General features: G+C 63.4%; 2 protein-coding genes across 5 annotated transcripts in view; one reads left to right on the forward strand and one right to left on the reverse strand.

The window, feature by feature from the left end:
* Positions 1-4,846, forward strand: part of LOC119698905 (phosphofurin acidic cluster sorting protein 1-like) — a 54,591-nt gene extending 49,745 nt beyond the window's left edge. For 3 of the 4 annotated variants that reach the window (XM_038131641.1, XM_038131645.1, XM_038131644.1), the window contains exons 15-25: positions 1,202-1,308; positions 1,580-1,734; positions 1,830-1,940; positions 2,028-2,130; positions 2,481-2,513; positions 2,876-2,918; positions 3,010-3,052; positions 3,147-3,288; positions 3,381-3,604; positions 3,800-3,913; positions 4,014-4,846. In XM_038131641.1, coding sequence (XP_037987569.1) covers positions 1,202-1,308; positions 1,580-1,734; positions 1,830-1,940; positions 2,028-2,130; positions 2,481-2,513; positions 2,876-2,918; positions 3,010-3,052; positions 3,147-3,288; positions 3,381-3,604; positions 3,800-3,913; positions 4,014-4,129 — 1,191 coding nt within the window. In that variant the 3' untranslated portion in view covers positions 4,130-4,846. The remainder of the gene's footprint in view (positions 1-1,201; positions 1,309-1,579; positions 1,735-1,829; positions 1,941-2,027; positions 2,131-2,480; positions 2,514-2,875; positions 2,919-3,009; positions 3,053-3,146; positions 3,289-3,380; positions 3,605-3,799; positions 3,914-4,013) is intronic. The other variant, XM_038131643.1, reaches the window with a different exon arrangement.
* Positions 4,847-4,983: 137 nt separating this feature from the next.
* On the reverse strand, positions 4,984-19,501 carry LOC119698906 (cullin-9-like). The gene is made up of 28 exons (XM_038131646.1): positions 18,878-19,501; positions 16,458-16,612; positions 15,571-16,089; positions 15,309-15,444; positions 14,913-15,103; positions 14,073-14,451; positions 13,660-13,861; positions 13,220-13,427; positions 12,929-13,122; positions 12,565-12,789; positions 12,195-12,422; positions 11,698-11,803; positions 11,163-11,390; positions 10,910-11,000; positions 10,671-10,842; positions 10,399-10,504; positions 10,149-10,244; positions 9,884-10,059; positions 9,235-9,368; positions 8,979-9,155; positions 8,635-8,750; positions 8,016-8,198; positions 7,512-7,669; positions 6,729-7,201; positions 6,461-6,606; positions 6,163-6,280; positions 5,519-5,715; positions 4,984-5,435 (listed from the first exon to the last, which is right to left on the reverse strand). The coding sequence occupies exons 1-28, from the start codon at positions 19,485-19,487 to the stop codon at positions 5,151-5,153; spliced, it is 6,009 nt and encodes a 2,002-aa protein (XP_037987574.1). The 5' UTR covers positions 19,488-19,501; the 3' UTR covers positions 4,984-5,150.
* Between the last annotated feature and the right edge of the window lie 747 nt (positions 19,502-20,248).

The following is a 20,248-nucleotide window of genomic DNA, read 5'->3' on the forward strand; positions in this document are numbered from 1 at the left end:
CAGCAGGGCATCCTAGGGAAACTGGCACGAGCTGTGCCCTCCTCTCCCCCAGTGGGGCCCTTCCTTCAGGGAGACAATGCATTTACAGGGTACTGAGTCACATACACAAGAGTCAGGTGTGTCTTCTCCATCACACAGCATCACTGGTTCCTCAAAACATGATGTCCTGATCAGTCCCAGAAAGGCTGGCTAGCAGACTGTGCCTTAGACCCTCACTGGTCCTGGCTCCCAGGAACCCCATGGGTCAGAGCTTTGTTGGATTCCCTAGCAAACAGCTCCCTTCCTTTATGGGCATGAGGCCCTGGGAAGCAGCAGAGGTATTTCCCACTGAGAGATGGAGGAGTGTCACCTGCCACTCCCAGGGAGCATTAACTCCATCATCAGAGCAGGGTGGGCTGTGAGGACAGGCCCAGTCCCTGACAAACACTTGCCTCCCCCATACCTGGAGCTCTAAAGCCAAAGGTGAGCAAGGAAATGTACATGTGTGCAAACATGCAGTTAGATAAAACACCTGTGAGACCCCTTCAGGATCCTGCAGCTGTATCTGGCATCCAGAAAGATGCTGGAAATTTTTGAGACAGAAGAAAGGGCTTAGTGAGAGGCAGTGAAGTCTTGACTCAGGTCATGCATTCTTGGCTTGTTCCATTTGTCCTGGATAGGGAGAACAGGGTCAGTGCCCGCTCCCAAAACGAGCCCCCTTGTCCATCTTGGCTGCTTATTTTACCACTGTTGAACGGGATGCAGACACCTGAAGAGACAGAAGGATTTTGGAGTGCCACAGCAGGAGAGAGCAAGAAGAGGGAATGAGCAGAGGCAGAGTGAGCCTAGAGCAGGGCCCTGCTGTGGGATGGCAGAACTTAAACCAGAGGGTCCCTGGACCAAACTGCTTATTTCAAGGAACACAGCCTGGTTCTTGGGACAGTTTTGCCCTTGCCATGACACTGCCACAACAGTGACTGCTGTGCTCAAAGGTGAGAGCAAGGGGCTGGCTGGCCCCTAGAGCAGAGCTGGGAGGAGCAGGGATGTTCAGGATGCAGCTGTGAGTCACCTAGTGGTTTCAGCCTCCCTGAATGGCACACAGGTGGGGACTCGTGTCCCAGCCGTAACCTGGAGGGGCATGGGACTCAGGGCAGCATGGGCTGGTGCTGGCCAGCACAGCCATGCTTCCAGGGTGCCTTAACCTGAGCTCTCTCGTTGGCAGTACGTGAGTGAGCAGCTCCAGGCGCACAAGCAGCTGGTTGTATCCACCTGCTCCGTGGCAGACATCCAGGCAGCCTTCAACACCACTGTGTCCCGCATCCAGCGATAGTGAGTACAGCTTGGGCTCAGCCTGGTGGCACTGTATGGGTTCAGAGAAGGGCTGGATATGGCCCTGGCTCCCTAGGGTTCGTGAGCATCCTTTGGGGTTGTGGACAGGTGTACACCCCGGGGAGAGTGGGGAGTCCCAGTACTGCTTTTGCCCATGGCAGTGCACACCAAGCTGGATATTCTCAGCTACGGGTTTTTGTCCTGTCCCCTTGGGTCACCTGCTGAGGCACTGCACATCCCTCAGGGTCTCCTTTTCCTCTCCCTTTGGCAGCTGTAACTGTAACTCCCATATGCCTCCCCCGGTGAAGGTGGTGGTGGCAGGGGACCAGAGCTACCTGAGTGTTGTCCTCCGTTTCTTTGTGGAGCAGCTGGCCAGCAAGACACCCGACTGGCTCAACTACCTTCGCTTCCTGCTTGTACCGCTGGGTGAGAGCCATGAGGAGCCCAGCCCCAGGGCTGTCCTCTCCCACCTCCCCAGACTCCCCTGCCTGAAGCCAACTCCTCCTCCTTCTCCCCTGCAGGCTCTCACCCTCTGGCCAAGTACCTGGCCTCGGTGGATAACAAATACAGTACTCTCTTCCTGGACACAGCGTGGCGGGAGCTGTTCAGCAGGGCTGAGCCTCCCACCGCAGGTGAGGAGCGGGGCAGGCTGGCATCAGCAGTGCCCTGAGGGAGAGCCCAGCTGCCATCGAGGTCTTCATGGCTCTTTGTGCCCGCAGACACTGTGGACATAGCAGGCCGTGTTGCCCAGTTCATCGCTGGAGCCAGTCTCTCTCACCAGCTCCCCATCTCCGAGGCCATGCTGACCTACAAGCAGAAGAGGTGAGTGTGGCCCCAGGGTGCCCGTCCTCCCTCATGCGGCCCCGGTCTGGGACGTGCCCAGGGCAGGAATGAGGGACACGGGACAAGTGAGTGAGGCCCTGTGAGCAGCATAGTGCTGAGGGGAGCCGGGGTCCCACAGAGAGAGGCCCACAGCACCATTCCCTGCCACCTCCCAGTGTGCTTGGCCCCTCCAGTAGCTGTGACTGTGACAGCCCCAATGGTGGGGACCAGCTGCCAGGGCTGGGATGGGCTGGGTGGGGCTGCAAGCTGGTACTGTGCTGTCCGGGGGTTGATGCTCGTGTTCCAGCTGCACTCTCACCTCTCCCTTCTCTTGGTTTCTGGCACCCAAGGAAGAGAAGTCTCTATTTTGATTTTTATATCAGGTATTGGCTTGTGCTTGCTGTGCCGCTGCCTGGCCCCTCCCCGCCTTTCCCCATGTGCGTCCGTCCCTCTTGCTGTGCAGAGGAGCCGTGACCCCAGAGAGGGGCAGGGCTGCCCTCCCGCATGCAAGCCCTTTCCCAGCACTGGAGGGGACAACTCCTTGCCTCCTTGTGTAGTGTGCCCTGTGCTGCCATGTTGGGGACAGGGGGTCTCATGGGAGGGAGGGCAGAGGAGATGGTCCTAGTGGATGTGAGCCAGCACTGACCCCTGCGAGTGCAGGGCTGCCTGGGCACGAGGTCAGTAGTCACGTAGCGATCGGTGCTCAGCACACCCAGACCCTGACCAGACTCTCTTCCTTCTGCAGCCCCGACGAGGACTCCTGCCAGAAGTTCGTCCCCTTTGTGGGGGTGAGTGAGTTGAGGGGCCAGCAGGGGCTGAGGGGAGAGGTGCAGTGCACAGTCCTGCTGATGCTGGGTATCCTCTGGTTTCTCCTTGCAGGTGGTGAAGGTGGGCCTGGTGGAGCAGTCTTTCAGTGCCTCCGGTGAGTCCCTGGGAATGCCCAGCTCTCTTTTCCACAGGTGGGAGGCTCTTGTTAGTGTCCCCCAAACCCTAAAACCCACACTTTTCCTCCCCAGTGGACTCGGATGATGCCACAGTCTGCACCCCCTCCCTGCTGAGCTCAGCACCAGCCTCCAGTGCAGCCCTTCCCTACGGCAAGGAGACCATCTGCACCCCGCCACCCTCTCCGTCCGTCAGCAGCAACCTCTCGGGTGCTGGGTAAGGAAACGAGGCCCCCTCAGCCTGAGGCGGCGGGGGGAGAGGAGCAGGGGCACCGCCTGTGTGCTGCATGTGCTGCCCGTGTTGCCCAGGTCTCCGAGCCCTGGTGTGGAGGTGATGGGCCTGCAGGTGGACTACTGGACAACACAGGGGCCGGACAGGAAGAAGGAGGGTGACAAGCGGGAGACGGGTATCAAGAACACACTCAAGAGCAACTTCCGCTCACTCCAGGTCAGCCGTATCCCCAGCACAGGGGAGCTGGTGCCCCCCAGCACCATGGCCATGACCGTGGTCACCAAGGAGAAAAACAAGAAAGGTAAATCAACCCCACTCTGGGGTGCTCTGTGCCTGTGGGGCCACAGTCCTTTGTGGAAAGGGTGGGGGGAGCCTGCAGGAGGGCAGGGCTGAGATATGGCCCAGCAGGGGTCAGTCAGTGCACTGGGGCAGGGGCTCCCACTTAGGGCCAGGTGGGGACATCCTAACATTGGTCCTGTCTGGCCTTGGTCCCCAGTGATGTTCCTGAGCAAGAAACCAAAAGAAAAAGACTTAGAACCCAAAAGCCAAGTCATTGAAGGGATCACACGCCTCATCTGCACAGCCAAGCACCAGAACACCATGTTGCGAGGTGAGGGCAGGTACCAGCCCCTTGGGGCTGCAGTGGGGCAGATGAGGCAGCACAGGCTGGCTGTGGTAGGGCTGTGCCTCACTGCACCCTCTCCTCTCAGTCTCCATAGATGGGGTGGAGTGGAACGATGTGAAGTTTTTCCAGCTGGCAGCACAGTGGCCAACACACGTCAAGTACCTCCCTGTGGGCATCTTCGGCTACTCGAAGAGTGTGTGAGACATTGGGGCATCCCTGGAATGGAGCTGCAGTGGGTTGCAGGAGACAGGGAGATGGACATGCTCTTGTCCCCATCTTCTGCAGACCAGTCCCTGCCTGCTCAGTGGGGGGGGATACTACACCTACACCCTGTGGGCCAAGACCCGTGAAGGTGAGGCCAGTGAGACCGGGTCCATGCACCCTCCAACACCAGCCAGGACACCATGCCATCTGCCTCCCATGTCCCCCAAGAGCAGCCTGGGACAAGGGTTGGCACCAGCCAGCAGGGCCCCAGGATGGGCTCTGGGCCCCACTCTCCCCAGATGCACCTGCCAGGCCAGCCCTGCAGCCAGCCAGGGTCCCAGCTGGGCTGGACCCAGGCAGGTTCCCCAGTGCTGCAGCCAGCCAGACTGCTCTGTGCAGGGGCAGGTGCTGAGCTGGGCCCACCACCCCTGTACCACCCTTGCCAGCCCCACTGCCAGCCTTGCACTGCTGTGCTGGCCCTGCCCTCTGCAGCACAGCCTCAGCAGCTTTTCCAGTCCCCCTTCAGCCCTGCTGCTGAGGCTGTCCTCTTCATCTCCCCATCCCTTTCCAACCAGCCCTACCCCAGGGTGCTGCCAGCTGGAGGTATGGGGTGAGGGCACCTGAGTTTTTTTTTTACAAGATTCTATTTTTTTTAAATTTATTGTATGGTTACTTTTCGGGATTAATTTTAATAAATTAATGCTGTTACCATTATGGCAGGGTATGTGTGTGTGTGTGTGTGTGCCCTCATGTCTGAGGGCATGGCTCAACGCAGCTGGGAGAGAACAAACTGGGGCAGAGTGCAGCTGTACTACCACGGCTCCAGCAAGCACAACTGCCAGGGCTGCTTGAGCACACAAGGGTATGGCCAGGCCACACTCCCAGCCACGGACCAGCTGAACTCCCCAACAGACTACACGGTGGGACTGGAGCTTGGCCCATTTATTTAAATAAAACACATGTGTTTACGAAGAGATAAGACTGGATTCAACCTGAGTTCTCCCAGCCAGGTCCTCATCTACCTGAATGTGGAAAAAGTCTGTCTCCTTTCAGCAGAGGCCAGGCTTGCTGCTGTCTTGATCTCTACAGTATGGAAGGCAACCTGTGGCTGGACCTGAGAAGTGGGGAGCGTTGTGGATTCAGCAGAGATGTATTCCAAGACATGCGGCCTCCCCTCCTGGCGCCGCAGATAGCCCTGGTTCAGCAGGTGCAGGATGCAGGACAGCACGTCCACGCTGTGGCAGCAGAAGCTCAGGAACTGCACCCCTGGGCCCAACTCGCCCTTCTGACAGGCATCGATCACCTACGGCAGCAAGGGAGCCCCAGTGCAGTGGCTGCAGCCCCCACGCAGCCCCCGGGCCCCCTGTGCCCCCTCCAGCCCCGTACCCTGAACACCAGGTTGTCGATGTGCAGCTGCTTCTCCACCTTGAGGATGCGGGTGATGAGGCAGCACAGGACGTTCCTCTTCCTTTCCAGGGCGCTCACCTCGGCCCTCTCTGTCCGCAGGTACCTCTGCTGGGGCAGCAGCCTCAGCTGGCGGCCGGAGCTCTGGGCCAGGGCTGCCTGGTTCAGCCGCAGTGCACCTGCAGCCAGCACCCAACCCAGGCTCAGCCAAGCTTGAGCCGGGCCCTGAAGGAGCCCCAGGGCACGCGTGTGGCTGGGGGACCCAAGCTGGGCCTCCTGCGGCTGCTCCTGGCACCGCTGGCCACCCCAGCCCTGTCCCCCACATGTGGCCCCAAGCCACAGCCACACACGCGGCCCCTGGCCCCGCCCCAAGCCCACACACAGACCGAGACCCCCCACCCACCCACCCACGCTGAGCCAGGCCCCGTGCATGGCCCCGAGCCCCAGCCCACACATCACCCCCAGCCCTACACTGGCCTCAGGCCCCACCCTGACACACACACCTGAGCACCAACATGTGGACACAGCCCCCTCACCAGCCCTACGAGCTCCTGCACCCCCAAAGTCCAGCACCCCCTCGGGGCTCAGGCCAGCCCCTCCCCTGGCTGCCCCAGCCCCACACTCACCCCCTGGAGCGCAGCTCCCCACCAGGACGCCCTGGCCGTGGGTCAGCGGCGTCAGCGCGTGGTGCACCAGGTCAGCAGGGAGCCCCGTAGCCTGCAGCAGGGCCTCCACAGCCACCTCCTGCAGCATGGGGGGCGAGGGCAATGGCCAAGCCTCGCTGGCCACAGCCCCGCCTAAGAATGGGGTCCCGTGCCCCAAACAGCGCTGGAGACCCCTCTACCAGAAGGGAAGGGAGGACACGGCCCTGCCATGCTCCAGCCTCCGCCGCCTCCCTGGCCCCAGTGTGGCTCCGGCCCCTACCTGGGCGCTGTTGAAGCACAGCAGGATGTACATCTGCAGCGTGGACACGTGCAGAACGCAGTCTCCAAACTGCAGCTCGGCGTGGCCCAGCCACGTCCACTGCAGCCGACGGGGCTTCGTGCACTCCCAGCCCAGCTGGCTCTGGCCTGCCAGGGACAGGGACAGGGTCAGGGACGGGGACCAGCCCTGCCAGGCACTTCTGGCCCACCACCACTTGCGCCCAAGCTGCCCTCGAAGGGCTGGGGACAGCCCCGGCCACAGCACTCACTCTGCCGGCAGAAGTCAGCAAACTCATCCAGTGGGGAGCTCAGCACTGCCGGGAAAAACCTCCCAGGGTTATCCATGAAACAGAGCGGGGAAACAGGCCAGCAGCATGGGGACAGGGCCAGCACCTTCACCTCTGGCACATCTGCCACTGTGGCTGCTCCCAGCACCTGGGCACAGGGACACGAGGGCAGCTCAATCAGGCTCCGGGATCCCACAAGAAGAGCCAGCGGCCTCCGGCCTCCCCATGCTCCCATCCCTCTCACCTCGTCCAGGCCCGTGTCCAGCTCCAACAGCCGCTTATCCTGCTCCTGCAGCTGGAAGAGGCAGAACTGCTGCTGGAGCTTCTCCGACTCGGCCAAGTTGTTCAGCATATCTTGGGGAAAGCGGCTGGGGAAGCACAGCCCGATCTGCTCCACGATGCCTTCTTCCAGCCAAGATGGCCCTTGCGTCAGGAGCCGGTCCCCCAGGTAGTGCCTGCCACGGCCACCAGCTTCAGTCAGGGCTGGGCCCGAGCCCTGTGGCCATCAGCCACCCACCGGGAGACAGCCACAGGCCCAACCCCGGCCTCGCCCCACGGCACACAGGCCTGGCAGCGCACACTGTCCCCTCCCTGTCTCCAGCAGGGAATGTGATTCCAAACACTGGCAGCACCCACGGGCTCTCCACACTCCATGATCCCGTAAAAGCAGAGCAGGAGCACCACTGCCACTGCAGGCCAAGCTCCCCCAGCACACCAGGCCACGCCGCAGCAGCCCCCGGTTCTGGGGAGACTCAGCAGCCTCACCTGTAGAAGTGTTCAAAGGTGTGGGCAAACTCCAGGCCACTGAAGACGACAAAGGGCTCCAGGAACTGCTGCAGCCGCTCCAGAGGCCCCGTGCTGCCCGCAGCCCTGCGGAGCTCCTGGATCTGCACGTCAAGGTAGCGGGCAAACTGCTCGCTCACCTGCAAGGGACAGGGCTGGCTGCAGACAGGACTCAGCAGGTGCCCACGGGACTGGGCTGGGCAAATGTCCCTGCAGGGAGCAGCCGGGAAATTCTGGCACTGCCGGGCAGGGGCCGAGGGTGCCCAGGCACCGGCCCAAGGCCGGAGTGTGCCAGGGCCGGGCCCACGCTGGGATGAGCGCCACGCACCTGAGCTGGGCACCATCCGGGGTGCCAGGGCAGGGCTCTGTGGCTCGGGGGGGAACAGGACACCACCCACCCAGAGCCTGCCCCGGTGCCGCGGGCCAGGGCAGCTCCCCGGCCCCTGCCCAGGGCCACGGCACCGGGGCCGCGCTCCCTCGACTCACGTGCAGGGCGGTCAGGAAGGAGAGCTGCAGCAAAGCCCCCGCAAAGCCCTGGCCCAGGGCCAGCACAAAGGCGGCCTGCTGCCCAAAGAGCTCCTCGGTGGCCCCGCGCAGGCGCTGGTACAGCCGGCAGTAGCGCTCCGCGAGGTCCGGCGCCTGCCCCGCCGCCTCCAGGAACCGCTGCACCTGCGGGAGCAGCGCGACGGCTGAGCCCGCAGCAGGATGCGCCCCTGGGAACATCCCAGCCCTGCCCTGCCCACACCAGCTGCCTGCCTCCCCGGGACTCGGGCCCCGCTGCTGCTGCTGCTGCTGCGGGGCTGCCACAGTGGCAGCGCAGCTCTGAGGGCTGGCCAGGGGCTGTGGGGGCACTACGGGGACACAGCAGCGGCCCAGCAGGAAATAACAGCCCGACACCGCACCCGTCTCCTGGCCTGGCTGACACTCGAGCCGTGCCAGGGTGGCAAGCGCAGCACGGCGGTCCGCACATTGCTCCAGGCTCTGTGGAGGCCAGGTACAGCCCTGTGCCTTCCCCATGCTCCCAGGGCACTGCCAGACCTCACCCCCTGCTCCAACCACCCAGGGAAGGTCCCACACTCCCCCCAGTCAGCCCTCCAAGCTCTACCTGCTGCTGCACCACGCCACGCCAGCACTGCGAGATTCCCCACAGGCCTGTCGACTTCTTCACCGTGACCTTTGCCGTCCCGGCCGGCACCTCCTTGTTCTTCCCCTCCTTCCCACCTGCCAAGGGTCAACCTCAGGCTCAGTGTGGCTCCATGGGCAGGCCCCGCACTGACCTGCCACAGCAAGGCTGAGGGGACGCTGGGGAAGCACGGCCGCTGTTGGGGCATGACCACAAGCCTTCCCCGGCTCAGGAGCCTCTGTGCCACGGGATGGTCCCCAGAGGAGCCCCGTGGCCACAGCCTGGCACTCTGGAGCAGCCCCACGGCAGGGCAGCCCCTGGCTCACCAGCTGCTCTGGTCTCCTCTGGCTCGGGGCCGCCGGGGTCCACGTGCACCAGGAGCTGGGTCAGGCGCCGCACGCAGGAACCAAAGGCAGCCCTGCGTCCCGTGGCACGGCAGGGCAGCTCCACGCTCTCCAGGTACTCACTCAGCAGCCAGGCCAGGGGACTGACACCATCAGGGTCTGCGAGGCCAACCAGACTCAGAGCCAGGTGCCTCTGCCCGGGGCACGGCACGGCTGGGTCCCGGAGAGCGCAGGCTACCTGGGCTGGTGATGCTCTGCACCAAGGGGTTCACCAGGGCCTCCCAGAACGTCCTGCCCAGCGCCCGGGCTGCCTCCTCGTCGGGAAGGAAGCGGTTGGCAAAGCCCTGCTCGTGCTGCAGCGCCCGGTTCAGTCTGCAACAGCCACCGGGCAGCGCTCGGTGCCAAGCGCCGGAGAACTCCCATGGGAAAGCAGAGCGCAGTGCTGGCTCCCTGCTCTGCCCTTTGCCAAGGCACGATGGCTCGCTGCCCCCACTAGTCCCCAGCAGCCAGGGAGGGCCCCTTGCTGTCCCCGGGGCCTGCCCCCAATGGCCCTTGGGGCCCTCACGGCCCCTGCCAAACGGGGGCTGTGCAGTGCCTGTGGCCACGAGAGCCTGCTGTGTCTAGCCAACTCTGTCAGTACGTGCCAGCCCCCGGGGGACCAGCATCCTGCTCTGGGGGGTTAGCCCAGTTTCAACCCACATGACCCCAAGGTGGCCCTGGCCAGGAAGGACCACTGGTGGCCAGAAGAAGCAAGGGCCCCTCCCATCCAGGTGGCACAGCCAGCCGCTCCTTTCCCAGCCCTGCAGTCCCCTCACAGGCTGCCAGCCATGTACCCCCCGGGCCCTGGGACACTAGGGATGCGATGGCACAGCCAGGACACGACTCACCTGCCAAAGAGCTGCAGCAGCCGCCCCCGGTCTCGGCAGATCTCCTGGCTCCAGGCATGAGCCCGAGCAGTGCAGGAGAGGAACGTCCGCCGGCACAGCTGCTCCCTGAAGATGGGCCAGAAGGTGGGCTTGGGACCCAGCACCTCGATGCCACGCACACGTGTGTCAATGCCACCCTAGGCGACAGCGGGACCCTCAGTTCCTCGGGCTCGGCCCCAACGTCGCACACTGCCCGCCCCCAGGCCCAGCCCCTGCTCCCCCCTACCTGCTGGCACCGCTTCACCCGGATCTGGATGACGGGCCAGAAGCGGGTCATGTTCTCCAGCAGGATCACTCTGCTGTCCGAGGGCAGGATGCTCACCTGCAGGGAGCCACTGAGCCCTCAGCGTGACAGGCAGCCCAAGGAGGCTCCCACGGCACAGCTCCTGCCATTCCCACCTCCCCGGGCCTCACACCACAGCCAGACCTCCGCGGGGCACAGCGAGGAGCAGCCCGCCACTCCCACGGGGACTCACCGCATTGAGCTCCGTCCTGATGGTGGCAGGGCTGTCCCCGCCCAGCACCACCACCCGCGATGGCATATAGCTGGAGTCCTCGCTGGCCACCAGCATGCTCAGCTCCCTGCAGCACAGCAAACGCGGGGCTGCCCAGCCATCCCCGCCTCCCTGCCCTCGCCCTGACGGCACCACGCCCGGCCGGCCACGGCCTGCTGGCCCCACAATGGGGCCACTGTGGCAGGGCTGGCACAGATCCCCAGAGCCCTCTCCTCCACACAGCCCTGCCCCACCTGATCACCACTCCACACTGCATGTGCACAGTGATGAAGTGGGAGCCGGTGCTGCCGTTCGACTCCCAGTAGGTCTTGGGGTTCCTGTCCATGAGCTTGCTGGCCTGGTGCGAGTTGGAAGAGACCTGCACCTTCTCCCAACACTTGTCCTCCTTCACCTCCATGCTGGAGCCTGTGGGCAGAGCGCATGGAGCTTCCAGACACCAAGCCTGGGCTCAGCTCCCCCTGCCTGCACTCACCTTGGCACAGGTTGTGCAGGAAGACATCAAAGAAGGGGATGCTGATGGGCTGGTGGCTCCGGCGGTGCTCCTCAATCTGTCCCAGGACCAGCTGTGCGATGGGGCAAGGCTCTTACCAGGGGCCCCAGGTCCTCCTCCCCTCAGCCCCCGCAGGGCTGTGCCAGGCACAGAGCACAAGGCCGTCCCTCAGCAGCAGGGACAGCCTGATGCCCCAAAGCCAAATCCCCAGGCAGCCGTGCCTCCCCAGGCCCACCTGGATGCAGCCAGCCAAGATGCTGCTCGTCAGCTTCTTGTAGAGGCCGGCGTACTTCTCACACTCCATCACCAGCTCGAGCAGGGCCGGCGCCAACGACGGGACCGTGCTGTGCTTTTCCAGGGCCTTGGACAGAGCCTCGTGGGTGCCCACGTGGCACATCACCACCACACAGTCCTTGCTGGCACTGCCCAGGCGGTGCAGGAAGCCAACGACCTCCTGCAGCACCTACTGAGACGCAGCCGTGAGCAGACGGGGCACTGCTGGCAACTCCCCGGGGCCCCCAGCAGCCGGAGCTGCTGCTCCATTCCCCTCATCCCAACCCCGCCAGCACCCACCAGAGCCTGGCCAGGCACTGCCACACTGGGCATGTGGCCACCAGGACACGGATGCGGCCTGGACAGCCGCTCCCCACCTCTCCCAGTGCCTCGGACACAAGGCCAGGCTGCCACCAGCGGGGCCCTGCTTGCCCAGCCCGGCTGAGGCACGGCCAGCACAGCCACCCTGCCTGCCACGAGTCCCGGGACTCCCTCACCTCCCAACTGCTGCTGTGGGTGATCAGGAAGGACACGCAGGGCTCCACGCACTCATGCCAGGGCAGCACATCCTCCTGGTAACTCTCCAGGAACTTGTTCAGGATCCTGGGTGACAGAGGGGGCCTGCTCAGGCCAGGACACAGGGACAGCAGTGCTACAGGCAGCCCTGCTTCCCTGCCCCACCTGGAAGGCACCTCTCAGGGCCTGGGAATCAAGGCTCCCCTGGCACCTTGCACACCCCACCGGCACCCAGGCACATCCTCTGCTGCCCCTGCACGTCCCCACCAGCACCAGGCAGAGCTGCTGTGTCCCCACGTGGCCCTGTGCCCCAGCACACACCAATCGGGACCTGCCTACATGCTGGGGTGAGCCTGCCCCCAGTGAAGAACACCCCACCAGGACCCACAAACATGCACTGGGTCTCCTCAGCGTGACTCCCAGCACTCACACACCTGACGAGGGGGTCCCAGACCCCCCTCAGTCACCCTGCACCCACCTGAGGATGCTCAGGCTCACGGCCTTCTCTGTCCCCAGCAGCTCCAAGCTGCGCAGCAACAACCTGAAGCAGCTGTGGTCCTGCAGCAGCTGGGCCAGCTGGCCAGAACAAACAGAGCCTTCACTGCACAGCTGCCGCTCCAGGGCCACCACCACCTCCTTGGACAGGACGCCATCGTCCATGCCACCCAGCAGCATCTGCACGCCCTTCGCGTCCAGCAGGACCTCTCTGCCTGCCATGACAAGGACACTGAGCCCAGCCCAAGGCACTCACCGGAGCGGCAGCAGCCCCTCACGGTGCTCTGCCCTGTCGGGCCAGGCAGCCCCGCCCGTGGCACCCGCGGGGCCGTGGCACGGGCAGGGTGGGCAGCGCGGTACCTGCTGCCTCCGGGCCCAGGGGCAGCCCGTGCTCTGCCAGGCGATTGATGGCGCTGAGGGCCAGCACTGCCTGGGGGCAGCCGCTGCTCTGCCCGGCCCTCCAGCAGCTCTGCAGCACCGCCAGGAGATCGCAGCTCGCCAGCTGCTCCGCCAGGCCCCGGTGCCCCTCCATCAGCACGTTCACCACCAGCAGGCCGTTCTGCACCCCTGAGGAGCCCCTGCAGGGACACGGCCGTGCCACTCTCCTCTCCCGGGCACAGAGCCTCCCCTGCACCCACAAGCCACCTGCCCGCCCTGCCCGTCCTTCCCCCTGCAGATTCCCCCCAACCTCAGCCGCTCTCCACGCTCTGCCCCTACCCTGGGACCCTCTGCATGGTGCTCAGGGCAGCAGGGATGCTGCTCAGCAGGCTGGCAGAGCCCTTGCTGGAGGCAGAGCCGATGCTGGCAAAGATCACCCGCATCATCTGCGCATCGCCGTGGTTCCAGGGCAAGCACTTCCCGCCGGCGCCTCCCGGCTCAGCGTCCGCAGCTCCCACCAGCACCTTCAGGGCCTGCGAGGACGAGAGCGGCGCGCAGGCAGCGGCCCCTCCACCCCGCCCGGGGCGGCCCGCGCTGCCCTGCCCGCCCCGGCATCCCCCGGGCACTCACCGCCAGCCCGGCCTGCTGCACCAGGGCGGAGCAGCCGTGCTGCTGCATGCAGGCCAGCACGGCCCGCACGCCGCCCTCCGTGGCAAAGGCCACGCGCCACTTGTAGCGGGCCAGCAGCACGGCCAGCAGCCGCAGCGTCACCGCCACCAGCGCCTTCTCTGCCACCTCCGTGCTCAGCAGCTCCACCGACACCTGCACCAGCTTCTCCCTGCATGGGACAGGACACCTCAGGCAGAGCCTCCTTGGGCCCCGACAGCCACCTCCTTCCTGCCCACGCTGCAGCCGGGACAAAGGGACACAAAATCCACCTTTCCTCTCGCACATACCACCCTTCACAGTCCCGCTGCCACCTCCCACTCTTCCAGCCCGGCACCCTCCCCCGCCCTGCCCACAGGGCCCTCCCCAGGCAGCAGGAGGGGTGTGCAGCACCCAGCACTCACCCGGCACTCCCGATGCCCAGCCCGCCCTGGGCCGTGCCGACTTGCTGCTCCGACTCGGGCTCCTCCTCCAGCATCTTCAGGATGTGCTTGAGCCCAGCTAAGCGCAGCCCCAGCGCCGAGCTGCTGCTCTGGATCACCTCCACCACAGCTGCAACCTTGGCCAGCGAGCCGCTCTCGCTCAGCCCCTTGGAGCCGCCCAGCGCTGCCCGGAGGGACGGAGGCGTCAGGGCAGCGGTGACACCTCCAGCAGCTCCCAGGGTGCCACGCACCCAGCACCCAACACCCACAGGCACCCCCGCTTCAGGCAGCCCTGGCTGCGTGGCCCCCACGCCCTGTCCAGAGCCTTCCCCTGTGGAGGCAGCAGTGCCGCTGCCAGCACCGCGCCTGCGCCCCAGCGTGTGGCAGGACATTACCTTGGCTCTGCTCCTCCGTCACCTCTGGCAAGAACAGCCCTTCCCTCTCCAACAGCTCGCTGAACAGCTCGGAATCCGACTTCAGAGTCACATCGCGGCCTTGGGCCGGCCCTGGGGCTGCAGAAAGGTTTCCCTCCGCTGTCTTGGCCATCATGCCTTCAGGGCCGGTGCTCCTGTCACCTTCTGAGGACACTGCGGTGCTCCCTCCACCATCCTGCTCTGCTCCTCTCCCGAGGAAGTGTCTGGCGTAGACACGGGAGCCACGCAGGTCACGCAGAGAGCTGCCCTGGCACCGCTCCTCCAGGACCTGCAACACCTTCTGGGCCAGCTCCACAGGTACCGACAGCTGCATCAGGGCTTCTTCATCCACCTCCGACAGCCGCGCCCATGGGGACAAGTTAATCTCGGGCTCGCCACGCACCCCACACCCCTTGTGGCGGCCACTGCCACAACCGACAGCAAGGCTGCACCGCCAGAGGTGCCCAGGGCCACTCCCCACTGCCACCCTCCCCTGCCTGTCCCCAGCCCAACTCCCAGCAGCCCACACCTCCCACCCGTGCTCACCACCCAACCGCAACCGGCAGAATGACCCCACGGCCTCGCCGCGCCTGCCCAAACCTTGCTGGACAGTCACTCTTCCAGTCAGGGGACACTGCCTTTCCTCTCATCTCCACGCGCTGCTCTGCTGGGCCAAGCTCTCCAAGCCTTCTCTGTCCCCACTCACCCTCCCATTTCTGCCCCACTCAGGCTGTCCCTGCACAGCTCACACTTGCCACCTCCTCCCCTAATGCTCCCTTTGCTCCTCCCTCCCATTTCCCTGCTGCAGGCACTGGCCCCTACCTGCTCTCCCTGGTGCTGCTGGATGAGACAGGTGATCTCTTTCTGCTCCTGTGCTTCCAGCTTCCTCACAAAGAAGAGCAGCTCCCACCATTCAGCGCGGCTCAGGGTGTCTGCAGCCTTGGGCAGCCGCTGCCCCAGGTAAGGCGGGGAGTACAGCCCCCCCAAGGGCTTGCACAGCAATGGCTGTGGACCTGCAGGGGAGCAGAGCGAGGAAGGGCACTGTCAGCTCTGCCAACTCCCCCATCCTCTGCTGCACGCTCCTCATTCCCCACGGAAAGAACTCATGCTGGGCAGAAGAGGTCCCCACCATACCACAGCTTGCTGGGAGAAAGGAAGGTGACAGGAGGGCACTGGGAGAGTTGGAACACGCTTGAAGGAGACCGACGGGCGGCTCACCTGCTCTCAGTCCGTGGTTTCGTGTCAGGCTGTTCACCTTCTCCTGGCCCTCAAGCTCCTTTTGTTCTGAAGGGCCAATGATCTCGACCATGTGCCAGTGAACCCAGTACGTACTGCCCAGAGCCTGCCAGTACACCTGAGGAGGAGAGCCCAGCACACACCCAGCTGGCAGAAGGCAAACCCAACCCCACTGTCCCCACGCAAGGCCGCACGGGAGAGCAGACAAGCCCCCTGGCAGCGCCTGCTGCCCCAGCAGCGATACCTGCACCGGGGGCACGTCGTCATTGCTGCGGCAGAAGTCGCCCTCGTCGCCGGCGCTGACCTGCTCGTAGTCCTCGAGCATGCGCACCCTCATGCCGCTCACCAGCGTGGCCTGCACGTACTCCGCGTAGCTGCTGCGGCTCGGGAAGGCCGAGCGCCTCTTGAAGGTCACGGGCTCCTTTGCTGGGGACGCGGGGGCCGCTTCGGCAGTGGTCCCGGCCGGGGTCTTGTGCTGGAAGATGGAGCGGGCACGGCCAGGCCGCAGGTCCCGCCGGGGCAGCGGCTCTGCCTCGTGCCCGTGGCTCCAGCCCATCGCGCGCACCAGCTCCGAGATGAGGTTTGCCATGGCCATGCTGAACTCAAACTCCTGCTTCACACGGCTCCTCTCCTCAGGGACACGGCTGGGCACAGCACAGCCCTGCTGCTCCTCTCCCTGCTCCACGCCGCTGCTCAGCTTGTCCAGGAGAGAAGTCACACACAGGTAGCGCTTCACCAGGACAAACAGCTGCTTCCCAGGGATCTGCAACAGGCACAGCTCTCACACTCAGCCTGCAGAGCACCTCCAGCCCCCAGCTCTCTCTCAGCCACCAGCTCATTCCCAGGCAGGCTCCCGTGAGAGCTCCGGACCAGCTGGCAGCAGCACAGACCTCTGAGCCCACCCTCCCCTCCCCGCTCGCAGACCAGCCTCTCCAGGTGCCTCTGCACCACCCCCAGCCTCTCACCAGGCCCAGGCCCTGAGCCAGCTCTCCCAGCAGCCACTCCCGCCCACCTGCCCACCTGCAGCTCCCCTCTTGTCCCAGACAAGGGTGCCAGCCCTGGCCCCCACTCCCACCCCTCCTGGCGCCTCACGCCCCGCAGGCCCAGGGCGGGTGGCGGGTCTGTCACCACCTGCGGCAGGTGAATCCCCTCGAAGGACATGCGGTGCTCTGCAGAGGACGTGATCTCAGCAAACAGCTCCAGCAAGGTGCAGCGACTGTCAAAGTCCATGTGCTGCTCAATGCCATCCTGCTGGCTCAGGGACAGCAGGACATAGGCCCAGATTCCTGCAACAACAACAAAAACTCTTCAGGCCCCAGAAAGACAACCCTCACCCCACCTCCCTGCGAGAGACAGAGCTGCAGGGAAGGAACAGCTTTGCTGCTCGCTGTCACCTGATCCACGCTCTGTCCCCTCCTCTGGAGTGACAGCATTTTGCTCCACGGTGTCTTTTTTCTACCCCTAACACTGAGAGATTCTCACAAAGTAGCAACCCCAAATAACTGATTCCAGAACAGGGTCCCAGGGAAGAAAAGAAGTCAAGTTTTAACCTGAATCAGCCCCTCATCTGCCCCACTTCAGAGCTGCATGAACTCGGGCACTAGGACAGGGAAAGCCGGATCTCCTGTGGGATACACCACAACCAGCAACCTTCCAGCTGCACCCAAGCCTCATCGGGCACTTCCAAGCCATGGCAGCCCCTCTTAAATGAGAGAAGTGGGTGAGGACCAGCCTCTACCCACCAGGGCTGTGTCAAGCCCCCTTTGGCTCTGGTCTTCATTGCAAGGCTACATGGAAGGAGATTGTCTGTTCCTCTAAGGGTATCCAGTCAAGGACCTTTTCACTGCAAAAAGTCAAATTAAGAAGGAAGCCATAAACAAGAACGTAAAGAATCACAAACCTGACTGACAAATGCTAATGGATGCAGTGAAGAGAAACAAATCTGGTCAGTCATAACAATTAGTAAGGACATCTGGACAACAATTAGTAAGGACATCTGGCCTTACATGTGAGAATGATTATTTTTCAGTAAGATTATCTGATTAATTGGAATTGGCAAGGAACACAAAAGGGGGTGCAGAGAAAGGGCTATAAAAGCTGCCAGTCATGTTTAAACCACAGCTGGTCAGCGTGTTTGTCTGAGAGTCTTGTACCTGATTGACACAGTTTGTCCTACTTTCCTACTGAATCTTTACTAAGTCTCTCTCTACCCTGTGTGTGTGTGTGCGTGTGTGGGCTGCCAAGACCTCGTGCCAGCAGCTGGTGAGACCTGCACCACTGGCATTTGGTACCACGAACTGGAGCCTTACTGGGGCTGGGGGAGCCCTGTGCAGTCAGTCAGGGGAGTGAGTGACAGTTGGAGGTGCCATCACTCTCTGGATCAAATCACGGATTTGAGATTGGAATGTCAGTTATCAGGAAGACTGGTGCACAGCTGACCCAGATCAAATGACTCCGTTCTGATCAGGGCTGTAGGAGTCCCTGGCCTGACGTGCCAGCTACTGGGGCAAGCGCAAAGGTCTCTCCAGTGCTAGTGCCTGGAGCTGGCTGGATCCTCGGTCATCAGCCACTGGGGAGAGAACGGTGTGTGGTGTGTGTGTGTTCTGAAGAACAGCTGCTGGAAGGGAGGCAAGTGAGGAGCTCAGCACCAGCAGCTGAAGCAGGACTGCAGTGCCTGGGGCCACTGGGAAAGGGTGACTGTCTGCATCTTTCCCAACCCTGCTGTGCATGTAACTCCTTAGCAACACTTCATGCTGGAATAGCAAGGAGGAGGTCCTGGGTCCAGACCAAGCTATGATGAGGTGGGTGGGGGCTGGTGCTGGAAGTCCCTAGGGATGTGTGAATGTGGACTGTGGAACAAAAGTGCTACAGGTTTACTAGCAAGCATCAGGCTTAACAAACTGATGAGCAGGGGAATGCCTGAGACTTGTAGAAAGGCTTGGATCCAGGCACAGGTGCAGCAGAGAGAGGGCATGCTGGTACTCAAGGGATCCATGAAAGTGTGTGTACGTGTGAACCTGGAAAATGCAGTGTGTGCTGGCAGGAGTGACCTTCTGCCTCTGCCAGACAAAGAGCAGGAGGGGACATGGCTGGCTACGCTTGTGTTTATGTGAGTGCTGTAAGTGTGTGCTGTCAGAGTCCTGCCTGTCTGGGCTCCAGGACGGGCAATCAGCTTTGCTACTGGTTGAACCTGCAAATGGGAAAGTGGCAGCTGCATCTCTCAGCTTGAGAAACTCCAGATTCCCCAGGCTGGGCTCCAGCAGTGGAGCAGGAGAGGTACTGGGGCTGCTAGAGGAGACAGCCACCCTTTACATTCCTTCACACTCCTAAGAGTCAATCAGAAACCTGGCAGGGGAAAGAGTTTCAAACTCCAAGAGCAGTCCAGACAACAGCAACCATGGAAGTCCAGAAGATCCAGACTTATTCTTCCCCTTTTGCCAAGAAGCCCTGAGCCATGCTGCTTCCCAGGCATCTCGCCCCTCCCGAAGGCCTGGCACCCCTCAGCTGCCCAGCAACCCCTCCCCAGTGGCGCTGAGCAGCAGCAGCCCCACCTGCATCATGAGCACCCAGAGCGCGCAGCATCTCGCCGGCACCGCGGCGGATCCGCTTCTCCCTGTGGCACAGCATGGCCGTCAGCAGCTCCAGGGCTCCCGCTTCTCTGAAGGCGCCCGCCAGGGAGCCGATGCTGGCGTAGGCGCCCAGCACGTGCACCGTGCTCAGGATGGAGCACTCGGGGCTCCCGGCCTCGGCCACCTGGCGCCGGGCTCGCTGCACCAGGCTCCTGACATCGGCCTTCATCTCCAGCAGCGACGCTTCGTCCAGCGAGGCTTCGTCCAGCGGGACGACCGCGGCCAAGGGCCCGGGCGCCTTCTCCTCCTTCAGCCGCGGCCCTTCCGGCCTCCTGTGGCCCAGCAGCGCCGGGCAGCTGGCGCTGACCTCTTCTGCAGACATCCACAGGGAGATGTTCTCTGCCTTGGTCTCTCCAGAGGCGGCACTGCTGCCTCCCGCTGCTCTCTCTTCCAAGCTCACAACGCTCCACCGGACCAGGTATTCCGGCCGGTCGTCGTGGCCTCGCCGCTGCCGGAGCAGCTTCTCTGGGTGGGCCTGCAGTTTGGGCCCCAGCTGCACAAGCAGGGTGCCACTGTGCTTCTCATTCACCATGGCGGCAGATGTGTCTGCAGAGACAGAGGGGAAGCAGGAGCTGGGGAGAGGTGGCTGAGGCATGCTATGGCTAGAGATCCGTGTTCCCATGTGTCACAGTGCTGGTGATATGGCCATGCAGCCATTAAAATGTGCTTTTATATGGGCTGTACAACCCTAACCCAGCAAGTATGAGATATGGCTCACTTTCTCCTCTGAAAGCTGCAAATATGTAGTTGCAAGATAACAGGGCAAAACACAGTGATTTCTGGAGTGTCAAACAGACTGTGGGCACGGCAGGAATACGGACAGCAGTGCCCAGGAAGGGCAGCTTTCCCCAGGAAGCTCAGCTGTAACACCTGGCTGTGTGCTGATGGAGCGAGCTACCCGAGCCAGGCAGAGCCCACATGCTGGATCAGGGGGCCAGGGCGAGTCTGCGCTGGAGGGCTCCGCTGCACATCACCCAGCCAGGACCGGGACACGGCGAGGGACAGGCCCGTGCCCGAGGCACACATGCCGAAGGCGGGCGGCACGGCACTGCCATCCCCGTGGAGAGGGCTCGTGCGGACCAGCGGCAGCATCAAAGCTCCTTCCAGGCGCGGGCACAGCGAGAGCTCGCCGGGCACCGAGCACCGGACCCGGCCCGGTTCGGCTGCCGCACCCCTTGCCCGGCCGGCCGGAGGCCGCGACCGAGGCCTCCCCTAAACGGCCCGGGCCCGTCCCGGCTCGGCTCCGCTCGGGGCGCTCGCCGGCCGCGCCCGGCCGTGCCCGGCCCGCCGCCC

The sequence above is a fragment of the Motacilla alba genome, chromosome 3 (genome assembly GCF_015832195.1).
Source record: "Motacilla alba alba isolate MOTALB_02 chromosome 3, Motacilla_alba_V1.0_pri, whole genome shotgun sequence".
NCBI classification, from domain to species: Eukaryota; Metazoa; Chordata; class Aves; order Passeriformes; family Motacillidae; genus Motacilla; species Motacilla alba.

What these genes read in the sequence shown, in the direction of transcription:
- LOC119698906 (XM_038131646.1), bottom strand. Translation starts at nt 19,487, where the DNA reads ATGGTGAATGAGAAGCACAGTGGCACCCTGCTTGTGCAGCTGGGGCCC. An exon ending in TGCAGCAGGCCGGGCTGGCG is followed by an intron (nt 13,123 to 13,219) that starts GTGAGTGCCCGG and finishes TCGTCCTCGCAG; the next exon opens with GCCCTGAAGGTGCTGGTGGG. An exon ending in TCAGGACGGAGCTCAATGCG is followed by an intron (nt 10,245 to 10,398) that starts GTGAGTCCCCGT and finishes GGCTCCCTGCAG; the next exon opens with GTGAGCATCCTGCCCTCGGA.